Consider the following 13433-nt stretch of genomic DNA (forward strand, 5'->3'; position numbering starts at 1 on the left):
AGGTGGCAGCAATACGCTAAAGAGTTTGCTTTGCAAATCAAGGTTGCCAAGTCCGCGGTTTTCCCCGTGTTGGGCTTTTTATTATTATTGGCAATTTCGCTAGTTCTGGCAACCCTGATAAGCCAAGGGAACAAACGAAACGAGCAGAAGAAAGTAGCACGAGACACGAGTGCTGAAAATCTCACCACTTCGAGCTAAAACTGTCGCTGAATGCCGTATATTTACAGTATGTGGGAGATATTTCTTATTTACATATTTGGCTGATTTAATCCCAGAGTTGATGTAAGTACTAACGTAATGAAATGCATCATATGCCCTGTTTTAGCATTGTTATTGCAAATAAAACCATACTAAATACCCTGTATACGCATGGGTTTCATTGTATTTTAAGTATTTCTATATAAATTCAGTAACTTCTTTTCGAATTTGCTAGATCTGGTCTTGTTTGTGTCGGTATCACACATGATCACAACTCCCACAACAATTCACCAACAAATACTGGGAATATTCACATCATCCTACAAGAGAAGGACAAACTCCAGGTGTAGCAGCTGAAATCTGTGTGACTGATAAAGATGGAGTTTCATTAAAGAGGAGATTGAAGACATGAGTGATCCAGAAGCCATCCAGAATAAAACATGAAGATACTGAGGAACAAATAGGTTGGTGTTCATTCCTGATTCTTCATTGTTTTACTGCTGAAAAAATAATGTTATCAAGGTTAAGTTAAACAGATTTAGTTGCACAATGTATAATAATAAATAATAATGGATTATATACATGGGATGATAAATAATATCTAAATAGATCATAACCTTGTATAATAGCAATATTTTGATTGTATTACCAAGCAAATGACAGAACTAACTTCTGCCACAAGACAATACCTGATCTCTTTTGTGTTCTGCTATTGAATCTTGAATTTTTCCTCATTTATCCTCCTTGAACTGATTCTGACTTAATATGTTTGTTTCAGACCAGATGGAAGTGAAGGAGCAAAGACACAAACTGTATAAAGTGGAGGGAAAACGTAACTTAAAAACTCAACGAAAGAATGCCAAAAAGCTGCACACCTGCACTCAGTGTGAAAAGAGTTTCACATATATATCTGGACTCCAAAATCATCTGCGCATTCACACCGGAGAAAAGCCATTTAACTGTGATCAGTGTGGTAAAGATTTTAATTTATCAGCAGATCTAAAAAAACACCTGAAAGTTCATTTGGATAAGAGGCCTTATGTGTGTTCTCTCTGTGGAAAGAGTTTTACACGGCTGGATCATTGTAAACAGCACCAGAAAACACATAATGAAGTGAAAGATCACGTGTGTTTGGACTGTGGGAAGAGCTTTAATAGAGCTGGCAATCTGAAAGAGCACCGAAGAATTCATACTGGAGAAAAACCTTACAAGTGCTCATATTGTAACAAGAGTTTCACTCTGTCTGGAACCCTGAAATCACATGTGCGAGTTCATACTGGAGAGAAGCCGTACCACTGTACTCAGTGTGAGAAGAGCTTCAAAAGTAAAATTGCTCTCGATAATCATCTGCGCGTTCACTCTGGAGAAAAGCCATTTAACTGTGATCAGTGTGGGAAAGGATTTAATGTATCATCAAATTTAAAAGAACATCTGAAAATGCATACAAATGACAGGCAATATGTGTGTTGTTTTTGTGGAAAGAGTTTTAAGTGGCGGAACTCTCTTATACTGCACCAGAAAATACACACCGGTGAGAAAGATCATGTGTGTTTGGACTGTGGGAAGAGCTTTACTACAGCTGGTGAACTGAAACAGCACCAAAGAGTTCATACTGGAGAAAGACCTTACAAGTGCTCATATTGTGACAGGAAATTCTCTCAGGTTGGACACCTGAAAACACATAAGCAACTTCATACTGAAGAAAACCGCTGTACTCACTGTGGAGAGAGTTTTCTATTTTCATCAAGCCTTCTTATTCATATAAACAAATATCATAATCCATTATAACTTCAATAACTAACTTTAATTTTCATTGCAAATACACATTTTAGTTTCATTTTGTTAATTTGTTGAAATGCTCTGAGAACTATAAATACTTGAGAGTTGAAGCTTCACCAGTCAACAACTCTTACATTAAAAGTGCAGTTTTGTATATTCTGTTAGGCTGGGTTGTGTCTAGAATACATGAAGGTAATTTGCTTTTCACTAATTAGTCTATTAATGTGTTCTAGAGTATATAGAGTTCTGAAATAAGAGGATATACATCTTGTCTTGATTGAGTTATTATTGACTGAGAATGAATTTAGTTTCAAACAATACTGCACTAAATAAATTTGAGATGTACTGTATTAATAAAATAATCCCAGACTGAATGATCAGGTCTTGTATCAAGAGGTTGGTGTCCTGTTTTATTATTGACTGTTTAAGGACACTAAAGTACCAAAGCTTCAGTTCACCAGATTTGGTGGCTGTAGTTAGAAAATAACAGCTGTTGTAAAGTTAAAACGGCAACTGAGAAATAAAATTATTTTCTTTATTTACTATTTAAAAGATTTGAGTAAACTGTAAAGTCTATTTTATACTTGCCTACATTAAAACTATTAAATAAACTTAATGTACAAATATATAACCCTGTACTACTTTAATTTAGATATACTTATTATTTTCATGGATTCAATGTGTGTGTATGTATATATATATATATATACACAGATGTAACATACAAAAGAAGACTAATTAGAAAGCAAGCATGTAAGCTGAAAAACAAGGGTGACTAGACTGTTGAAGTCATGTTTACGATTATAGCGGGTTTTTGTTGTTGTTGTTTTTTGCATTATGTCAGTGCAGGGATGTGATTTTCTTAAGAATGTGCGGGCCCTTAAGAAGTCGTGACATTGCGCGCACTGACTGAGGATGCGCAGAAGAGACTAGTTCAAGCTGAACGCTGTTGATAACTGATTATCGACTATGAAAAAAAAAAGACTGTCGCCGAATATTTTCGCTCGATGCTGTATATTTCCAATCTGCGTGTGAGCAATGTTCCAAATTTAAATATTTTGATATTAATTGGCTCTAGTGTTTATGTATTAATGTAATGAAACACATTATGGGCCCTGGTTTAGTAATAAAATTTTATATAAAACCATACCAAGATACTTTCTTTCTAGGATGAAATGCATATTCATTAGTCTGGGTAAACCCAGCCTGATCTGCCGGCGATTTGATTTCGCTCAGCAACTCAGTCTGGAAACCCGTGCATCCATTTCTGCTGCGTTGTTACACTTTTGCGGGAACCAATAACAGACTGGCTTATCCACCTTGCTCGCTATTGGCGGGTATTACACGATGGCGATAGAGAAGCGACGGCAAGCAAGAGGTGGATAGTTTAGCCAAACAGGCCATTAAAATTTCCAGAAGTTGATATTAAAATTGCATTGAGATAAAAAATATAATAGCAAAGGAAATTAGGAAAAAATGGCAGAAGGAGTGGGACAGTGGAAATAAGGGTCGACATTTATATAACATTCAAGGAACAGTTGGTTTAGAAAGAAGAAACATTGGAAATAGGAGGAAGGATGTTTTAATTTCAAGAATGCGCATTGGCCATTGTTTACTAAATCAAAGTATGGTCAGGATTGGGAAACACCAGACTGGGTATTGTGACAAATGTAGTTCAGAAAATATGTTAACAGTAGAACATGTATTATTAAAATGTGAGGCTTATGCTAGAGAAAGATATAAATTATTTCAAGCATTAAAAGAAATGGAAATGGAAGGATTTTCTATTAAAGCGTTATTAGGTAATGGCCAAATGCAATTTAAAATATATGAAGAAGTATTTAATTTCTTAAAATATACACATTTAATTAACAGGATTTAGGTCACTACTACCATAATGTTATCCACACTCCAATCCAGTAGGTGGCGGGAATGCACCGTTTTAGTTTGGTTTGCCAACTGCCATTAAACTTGAAAAGAAGAAGAAGAAGCGACGGCGGCAAACTCTATCTGATCTACCCGTCTCTCGCACGACCGTCACTCCAAAATAACAATGCACAATTACAGTGACGCCGATTGTGTGAAGTATTTACCTTATTTGAGAGAAATGTACGTTAGCAGAGCGTTGATCCGACAGTCTCTTAATAGGAAGATTACAAACAGCGATTAATGACACACAATCATTCTCTGCTGTTATTTTTGTGGTTTGCTTCACGATGTGAGTACAGGACTCTTTTACTTCAATGCCCCTTGATGGTAGACAATATTTTTATTATTTGCTCATGTTTCGTCTCCCTGCTTCTTGAATCTCGCGCCGCCTGAGCTGACTGGAATTCGTTTTGGTTGTTATGACAATGATGTAGTTTAGGGCGGCTATATTCCGCGTTCATTTACACTACTTGGGTAAAGTTGGTTTTATATTCGCACATTCGGACTTCTGATAAATTCAGACTTTCCAATAAATGTGCAATAAATTAATGTTTGTGAATTTTAAGCAGCGACATGATATTGACAACCAACGATTGTCAACTTAAAACGTTTTTCACAGTCGATCAAAATAGGCAAGTATTGTTTTAATGGCATATTTACTTGTGAATGTCCACTGAATGTCCAATGTAGTGTGATTAACAAGGCTATTGAATACGAATGTGCGATTATAAAACCAACTTTACCCAAGTATTTAAACTGAACCAGAACAGTATCAGAGTCGCCTTTTAAACTCTCGATGATGCTGAATGACTTCTTTAGTTAGCAAACAAATTGCTCGAGTGGGTGTAAATACCGATCACTTTTATGGTTTTTTGCACAACCTGCAAAAATCGCTCGATGCCATTGCTGCTTCTGCAAACCGCGGATCAATGCTACAAACCAATGTCTCAATCAGCTCCCTAGTTCCCTAGGTCGTGAATCAGTATATCCTGAAAGTGAATGTGGCTGATTCCCTGAGCAGTGCCCTGACTACTGAACTAGGGAGCTGATTGAGACACACAGTAAACCTGTCTGGAGTTTTTACATCGCTCTGCAAAGACTTGGGTAAAGTTGGTTTTATATTCGCACATTCGGACTTCTGATAAATTCAGACTTTCCAATAAATGTGCAATAAATTAATGTTTGTGAATTTTAAGCAGCGACATGATATTGACAACCAACGATTGTCAACTTAAAACATTTTTCACAGTCGATCAAAATAGGCAAGTATTGTTTTAATGGCATATTTACTTGTGAATGTCCACTGAATGTCCAATGTAGTGTGATTAACAAGGCTATTGAATACGGATGTGCGAATATAAAACCAACTTTACCCAAGTTCTGCAAAGTACGTCACCCGGATCGTTGATCTGATTAGTTGAAGGACTATCCAATTGCGTGACTAATGCTCGTTGATCACGCCTCTTGTGCAGTAGGAAATACATAGCAAACTCCCCAGACCAATGTTCAATTTTAAATTGAGCTTGGTCTGGTGATAGCCAGACTACATGTTCATTTCATTGAAGTAGTTTTAGTATACATTCAGTATCTTCTGTCTGAATTTGGCAGATCTAGTGTCCCTCCTACAACAATACTGGGAATATTCACCTCATCCTACAAGAGAAGGACAAACTCCAGGTGTAGCAGCTGAAATCTGTGTGACTGTTAAAGATGGAGTTTATTAAAGAGGAGACTGAAGACATGAGTGATCCAGAGCCATCCAGAATAAAAGATGAAGATACTGAGGAACAAATAGGTTGGTGTCCATTCTTGATTCTTCATTGTTGACTGTTTTTGTAGATGTGCATTAATGAGCAGCATATGAATGATAAATGATACAGAAATACATCTATATGATGATAATCGTGTATAGTAGTTGTCAAACACATTTTAATTGTTATTAACACTGAGGTCTAAGGTATCGCCGGCGATACCACCTCGTTTTTTTTTCTTACCAGTGTGAAAGAGACTCAAAATACTCTGTCAATGTTGCACATACAATTAAGAGTTATACACCATTTTAATCTGTTGAATATCTTCTTTTATTTGTGTATACTCAGAGTAAAAACTAAATGTTGTGCTTTTTGTAAAATAAAGTAAACTAACATGATGCGTGATCTCTCGTCTCCCTCTGAACAAAGTCCAATCTGATAGTTCTCAGAAAATGAACTGTAACTTATCCCTGATAGCACGCATACATCCCGGAGACGTCTATTTGACGTGTGTGTTTACGTCTGGAAGATGTATTTTTTAGAGTGTTTGCTCATCTAAAATACGTCTATAGGATGTTTCCTGTCAGATGTCAAATAGACGTTTAGAAGATGTCTTTAAGATGTTTATGATTGTAAAACTGACATCTTAAAGATGTCTATCAGATGTTTGTAAACAGTAGATGCTTTCCAGATTAAGTGATCTTTAACAGACATCTTGCAGACGTACGTGTGCTATCTGGGTAGTGAATACTAATGACAAAAAAAATTAGACTTATGTCCAAAGAAACGTTGAAATGTCAGGTTTTAAATCGTGCAAGTCAAATCGAAAACAAACATTCTGTGTTTATGTAATCTGTATGAAAAGAGAGCCATGTCAGAAGTCTGTGATTCAGCTCATTATCTGCTAATGCGGCCACGCCCACGGAGCCAGCGCTATTCAGAGGCAAATTCTGAGGCAATACTTGTATACATTGTCTCAATCGTGTTTTAATCGTGTTTTATCTCAAAATTGTTTATCTGGATGTTAAAGCCATGGTTAGCGATCTCTAGAAGACATGCCGTTAGTTCCTGGTTTCTGTTCTTATTTATATGGATTTGTGGCCTAAAGGTGCACAGAGTGCCCTCCGGCTGCAAGTATGAATTGAAAACACAATATCCAGCACTCATAGTGATGACTATAAATATAGAATAAATATTACTCATCTGTATAGAAAATTGACATAAACATATAAGAATCCATCAATATTTCCCCAAATGTGCATGCTTTTAAGCTAAAAGCCTATATGAAATGCCATAGAGGTAACATTATTGTTCAGACACTTTGCATCACAGAAATACATGATATTTTAAAGAATATAATAGAATACCATTATTTTAAATTGAGTTGAGACATGATTACAGAGGGTTTTTTTCACAGCCTCCCTGACTGAAAGGCCTCATTAATATGCAAGTCATTTCAGGTCATTATTATGCGATTCTTTTGTCTTCTCAGGTGTAAATGACCTGAAAAATTCATGATGATTCACGGCTCCACGCATACTTTGTTTCTTGACAAAAAGTGTCTTACAAAAACTAAATCCAATATATTGTTTTATATGAAGGAGTTGGGAGCATAATTTTTTACATAATTCTGAAGTAAAAATTCTAGTCTACAACCTCCAATACCCAGAAGTCTCATGAAAACAGATTTAATATACTTTTTTTAGCCTTATTTCAGTGCCTTAAGTTTTTTGTTTTTTTCAATAACCATGCATAAACGTTATTCCTTCAAAAACACAAACATGTACATGTTCCTCACATATTATGGTAGCCTAGTTTGTGCTGAATACAGTGTAATGACACTTGTGTCATTAATGTGTTTATGAACAGCTGAAAAAAGCAAAACTTCTCCAGGCCCCAAATCAGCCTCAGACTCCAGAGGGTTAACAACTGAATGGCATGAGTTTTCACATTTATCCTACTTGAACTCATTCTAACTACCTAATATGTTTATTTTAGACCAGATGGAAGTGATGGAACAAAGACACAGACTGAATGAAGTGGAGAAACATGACTTGAAACCTGAAGGAACAAAAGCCAAAAAGCTGCACACCTGCTCACAGTGTGGAAAGAGTTTAAAAAATGAAAGAGTCCTTAAAAGACACATAAGAATTCACACTGGAGAAAAACCGTTTACATGCACTCAGTGTGGAAAGAGTTTTCCTGGTGAATCAGGTCTAATTTATCATCTGCACATCCACACTGGAGAAAAACCATTTAACTGTGATCAGTGTGGTAAAGATTTTATTTCATCATCAAATCTAAAAACACACCTGAAAGTTCATTCAGATGAGAGACCTTATGTGTGTTTACTCTGTGGAAAGACTTTTTCACGACAGGGCAGCTTTAAACTGCACCAGAAAACACATAATGAAGTGAGAGATCATGTGTGTTTGGACTGTGGGAAGAGCTTTACTGCATCCAGTCAACTGAAACAGCACCAAAGAATTCATACTGGAGAAAGACCTTACAAGTGCTCATATTGTGACAGGAAATTCTCTCAGGTTGGACACCTGAAAACACATAAGCGACTTCATACTGAAGAGAACCGCTGTACTCAGTGTGGAGAGAGTTTTCTATTTTCATCAAGCCTTCTTATTCATATAAATAAATATCATAATGCATAATAACTACAATAACTAACTTTAATTTTCATTGCAAATACACATTTTAGTTTCATTTTGTTAATTTGTTGAAATGCTCTGAGAACTATAAAGACTTGAGAGTTGAAGCTTCACCAGTCAACAACTCTTACATTAAAAGTGCAGTTTTGTATATTCTGTTAGGCTGGGTTGTGTCTAGAATACATTAATGTAATTTGCTTTTCACTAATTAGTCTATTAATGTGTTCTAGAGTATATAGAGTTCTGAAATAAGAGGATATACATCTTGTCTTGATTGAGTTATTATTGACTGAGAATGAATTTAGTTTCAAACAATACTGTACTAAATAAATTTGAGATGTACTGTATTATTAAAATAATCCCAAACTGAATGACCAGGTCTTGTATCATACAAAGAGGTTGTTGTCCTGTTTTATCCTTCATTATTGACTGTTTAAGAACAGTAAAGTACCAAAGCTTCAGTTCACCAGATTTGGTGGCTGTAGTTAGAAAATAACAGAAGTTGTAAATTAAAATGGCAAACAAACTGAGAAATAAAATTATTTTCTTTATTTACTTTTTAAAAGTTTCCAGTTAAAGGCAGGGTAGGCAAAAAAATGTATAAAAAACTTTTTTTCAAAATTTGTTTAAACTTTATTTATATATCAATACATAATTAAAATGTAAGTACTCTGAAAAAGAAAGTATAAAAATCGAGTGTCTGTAGACCTCTCACGACTGTTTTAAAGACAGCTCATTATTTCCATTCACTCCACCCCCTCCCTTCTGGGCTCCTTCCAAAGCCACGCCCCCAAAACGCATGAACGTGTGACTCCGACCACTGAGCTGGAAGACGCATTATTTACCTGAGACGAGCGGAGAGGAAGGAGCACAGTGCATGTAGTGACATCATGTCAGAATCACATGTAATAAAAATAACTTTATAATTATGAAGATAAACAAGATGTATTTTAGTACTCACTATCAAGCTAGCATATTGATATTGGTAAAGTTTAAAATATATATTTTTTGAATCGCTAACGAGCTAGTTATCTATAAGGCAAAGCTAAAAACAGGTTGCATGATACACGTTTTTCCATTACCATCATTTACACTGTGATGAAGATGAATTTCGTGTAAGATTCATAACATATACGTTGTTCTACAGATCAACAGAGTAACATACACTCAAATATCAACTCACAACTGCATTGCAGACACAAAATAATAACACACACATACAACAAAGTGTGTACGACACACACAGATACAAGATAAAGACATCAGTAAACATAGGTAGAGAATATAAAAACAAAACAAAGGCGAAAAAAACGTGCAGGTAAACTTACAGGTGAACATGGTAAAAGACTTAGACAGAGGGTAAAATTATGCACAATTCAACACTATAGCTATCATTATTTATCGTCTCTACTACGGCTCGCTAAGTAATGTTATGTTAGCTATATTACGCAGCTACGTGTGCTAATGACACATGCTTCATGAAAAAATAAACAAAAAAATATGTATGATCAAAATACAAAAAGAAAGATTTACCTGTCCAGCAGAAATAAAGCCATCAAGGAGTCACTTTTCAGCCCCTTGAGTTCCCTCAGTTCTCGCCATCGCTGGAAAGCCACGCCGATATTAACTCGCGTTTTATTTCTTTGTTTATCCAAAGACTTTTTGTTCATTGCCTTTTCTTGTACTGTTACTGTCTTCCTTTTTTTGCCTGGTTTGCCTTCACTAACTGCATAGGCCGGTACTGTGAATTTAGCTTGCTGTTTCTCTGCCATTGTTTTGGTATTCCTAGGATCCATGCCTCTTGGATTCCCCAAATCAAACGTGTGCGCGCAAGTGGGCAGGTCATGTGTGGCAAAAGGGTGGTTGCCATGGTTGCGAGAGAGTGACAGCCGCCTAAGCCAATCCTATGTTTCGTCCCGGATGGAAATAATGAGCTGTGTTTAATACAGATTAAACGGTCTAGAGTCACTCGATTTTTATACTCTTTTTATCAGAGTTCTTACATTTTAATTATGCATGTATATATATAGAAAGTTTAAACAAATTTGGAACAAAATTTCTTACCTACCCTGCCTTTAACCGTAAAGTCTCTGTACAAATAAACTAAAACTTTAAAAAGTTTTATACTGTGCTTCCCACACTATTTTATACTAGCCTACATTAAAACTATTAAATAAACTTAATGTACAAATATATAACCCTGTACTTTAATTTAGATATACTTATTTTCATGGATTTAATGTAAGCATCATACGATGTAGTGTGTGTTTTGTGAGTCTTTGAAAAGCTTTATTACAGTTAAACACTCTCATTATATAGTAGTATTTTATATATGTATATATACTTTTTTATCTTTTTTTACCATTATACCAGTGCAGCGATGTGATTTGCTTAAGAATATGCGGCCCCTTTAAGAAGTCGTGACATCACGCGCATTGACTGAGGATGCGCAGAAGAGAGTAGTTCAAGCTGAACGCTGTTGATAACTGATTAACGATCATGAAAATAAAGACTGTTGCCGAATATTTCCAATCTGCATGTGAGCAATGTTCCAAATTTACATAGTTTGACGTTAATCGGCTCTAGTGTTTAACTATTAATGTAATGAAACGCATTATGTGCCCTGGTTTAGTGATAAAACCATACCAATATACTCTATTTCTAGGACGAAACGCATGTTCACTTTATTGAAGTAGCTTCTGTCTGATCTAGTGTCCCTCCCACAACAATAAATACTGGGAATATTCACCTCATCCTACAAGAGAAGGACAAACTCCAGGTGTAGCAGCTGAAATCTGTGTGACTGTTAAAGATGGAGTTTATTAAAGAGGAGATTGAAGACATGAGTGATCCAGAACCATCCAAAATAAAACATGAAGATAGTGAAGAACAAATAGGTTGGTGTACATTCTTGATTCTTCATTGTTGACTGCTTTTGTAGATGTGAATTAATGAGCAGCATGATACAGAAATGCATCTATGTGATGATAATCATGTATAGTAGTTGTCAAACACATTTTAATTGTATTAACAATTGAATGACAGAACTAGTTTTCTGCTAAATGTTCACATGAGTTTTCATATTTATCCTACATGAACTGATTCTAACTATATAATATGTTTATTTTAGACCAGATGGAAGTGATGGAACAAAGACACAGACTGAATGAAGTGGAGAAACATGACTTGAAACCTGAAGGAACAAAAGCCAAAAAGCTGCACACCTGCTCACAGTGTGGAAAGAGTTTCCAAAATGAAGGAGTCCTTAAAAGACACATGAGAATTCACACTGGAGAAAAACCGTTTACATGCACTCAGTGTGGAAAGAGTTTTCCTGGTGAATCAGGTCTCATTTATCATCTGCACATCCACACTGGAGAAAAGCCATTTAACTGTGATCAGTGTGGTAAAGATTTTATTTCATCATCAAATCTAAAAACACACCTGAAAGTTCATTCAGATGAGAGGCCTTATCTGTGTTCTCTCTGTGGAAAGAGTTTTTCACGACAGGACAGCTTTAAACTGCACCAGAAAACACATAATGAAGTGAGAGATCATGTGTGTTTGGAGTGTGGGAAGAGCTTTAATGCAACTAGTCAACTAAAACAGCACCAAAGAATTCATACTGGAGAGAAGCCGTACCACTGTACTCAGTGTGGAGAGAGTTTCAGATGTACCAAAGCTCTCAGTAATCATCTGCTCTGTCACTCTGGTGATAAGCCATTTAACTGTAATCAATGTGGTAAAAATTTTATTTCATCATCATATCTCAAAAAACACTTAATTGTTCATAAAGGTGTTAAGCCTCACTTGTGTTCTTTCTGTGGAAAGAGTTTTTCAAGGCTGGACAGTTTTAAAGTTCACCAGAAAACACATGATGAAGTGAGAGATCATGTGTGTTGTGACTGTGGGAAGAGCTTTACTAAATCTAGTCAACTAAAACAGCACCAAAGAATTCATACTGGAGAAAAACCTTTCAAGTGCTCCTATTGTGACAAGAGTTTTGCTCGGTCAGGATCTCTAAAAGTACATGAGCGAGTTCATACTGGAGAGAAGCCGTATCACTGTACTCAATGTGAGAAGAGATTTAAACATTTGTCAAGTCTTTACAATCATATGAAAAAATGTTGCAAGTGAGCATAATTCGTTTTCATGTCAAATACATTCAAGTAAACTGTGTGAGATAAAATATGGAGTTTATCCTAAAAGCACAATATCAGTTTAATTTTGTTTTTGAAAAGCTTGGAAAACTAGAGAGACTTAAGAGTTGAAGCTTCACCAGTCAACAACTCTTACAGTGTAAATAAAATCAGTTCTTTCTTGAATTAAGCCGGATGCACACTGTATGATTTATAATAGTCCTTTACGATTGTTGCTTGTCACACTGTATGAACTTGATCCTCATGGCACACTGTGGGATCTCAGCTGTTAATTATGTCAGACTGTATGACAGTCAAGATGCGCACATGAAAACTTGTCCGGATTTATATGTTCGGTGACTAGAAACTGCATTAGACGCGGGACAGAAATGGTGGCAAACAAAGAAATCTCTAACATTAATTTTGATCATTGCATGTCTTGAAAAACAAGTCAATTTGACAGTCGTCATAAGAGAAGTCTGTGTGGGAAATCTAACACTGCTAGAATTTCGTCAGGAGTACAAATTTGAACACAACGGTCATTAATTGGCTGTCAGTGAACATGTCAAACTAAAGACTACAGATTTTAGCCTAGAATCAGAGGAATCCTTTAGTATTTTCAAAATTTGTCTAAAGACCAAATCGTGGCGAAAATTGTACAGTGTGCACCCAGCTAATTCCTTATTTACTAAGTATACTATATTGCCTTCTGATAGCACATGTGAGAAATAAAACAGAAACAACATCTTGTCTTGATTGATCTATTTAATGAACAGACAATGAGTTATACAGTTTTAATCACATTAATGATTTTAAACATTCTGTCTTAATACTGTGATAATTATGTTTGGGATGTACAGTATTACTGTCATCCAAATTATCAGGGTTGTATCATACATTGACTGCTTACAAACAATAAAGTACCAACGCTTCAGTTCACCAGATTTGGTGGATATAGTAAAAAATAACAGAAG

General features: G+C 35.7%; 3 protein-coding genes and 1 pseudogene across 4 annotated transcripts; all 4 read left to right on the forward strand.

Annotated features, from left to right (window-relative positions):
* The window catches only part of LOC125248716, a 551526-nt pseudogene that overhangs the window by 133845 nt on the left and 404248 nt on the right, over positions 1–13433 (forward strand).
* Positions 90–3124, forward strand: LOC125248667 (gastrula zinc finger protein XlCGF7.1-like). 2 transcript variants are annotated; one of them, XM_048160770.1, is made up of 3 exons: positions 90–226; positions 434–662; positions 977–3124. In XM_048160770.1, exon 3 carries the CDS (start codon positions 982–984, stop codon positions 1984–1986), a length of 1005 nt encoding a protein of 334 aa, XP_048016727.1. In that variant the 5' UTR covers positions 90–226; positions 434–662; positions 977–981; the 3' UTR covers positions 1987–3124. The 2 variants fall into 2 exon arrangements, with proteins under 2 accessions (XP_048016727.1, XP_048016726.1); XM_048160769.1 differs by having other exon boundaries at positions 99–282.
* Positions 3960–8691, forward strand: LOC125248695 (gastrula zinc finger protein XlCGF7.1-like). The gene is made up of 3 exons (XM_048160815.1): positions 3960–4195; positions 5515–5701; positions 7656–8691. The coding sequence occupies exons 2-3, from the start codon at positions 5617–5619 to the stop codon at positions 8321–8323; spliced, it is 753 nt and encodes a 250-aa protein (XP_048016772.1). The 5' UTR covers positions 3960–4195; positions 5515–5616; the 3' UTR covers positions 8324–8691.
* LOC125248659 (gastrula zinc finger protein XlCGF8.2DB-like) lies at positions 10779–13212 on the forward strand. Its single transcript, XM_048160760.1, has 2 exons — positions 10779–11217; positions 11451–13212. The coding sequence occupies exons 1-2, from the start codon at positions 11133–11135 to the stop codon at positions 12455–12457; spliced, it is 1092 nt and encodes a 363-aa protein (XP_048016717.1). The 5' UTR covers positions 10779–11132; the 3' UTR covers positions 12458–13212.

The sequence above is a fragment of the Megalobrama amblycephala genome, linkage group LG16 (assembly GCF_018812025.1).
Source record: "Megalobrama amblycephala isolate DHTTF-2021 linkage group LG16, ASM1881202v1, whole genome shotgun sequence".
Lineage (NCBI taxonomy): Eukaryota > Metazoa > Chordata > Actinopteri > Cypriniformes > Xenocyprididae > Megalobrama > Megalobrama amblycephala.

What these genes read in the sequence shown, in the direction of transcription:
- LOC125248695 (XM_048160815.1), top strand. Translation starts at nt 5,617, where the DNA reads ATGGAGTTTATTAAAGAGGAGACTGAAGACATGAGTGATCCAGAGCCA. An exon ending in AGATACTGAGGAACAAATAG is followed by an intron (nt 5,702 to 7,655) that starts GTTGGTGTCCAT and finishes TGTTTATTTTAG; the next exon opens with ACCAGATGGAAGTGATGGAA.
- LOC125248659 (XM_048160760.1), top strand. Translation starts at nt 11,133, where the DNA reads ATGGAGTTTATTAAAGAGGAGATTGAAGACATGAGTGATCCAGAACCA. An exon ending in AGATAGTGAAGAACAAATAG is followed by an intron (nt 11,218 to 11,450) that starts GTTGGTGTACAT and finishes TGTTTATTTTAG; the next exon opens with ACCAGATGGAAGTGATGGAA.
- LOC125248667 (XM_048160770.1), top strand. Translation starts at nt 982, where the DNA reads ATGGAAGTGAAGGAGCAAAGACACAAACTGTATAAAGTGGAGGGAAAA.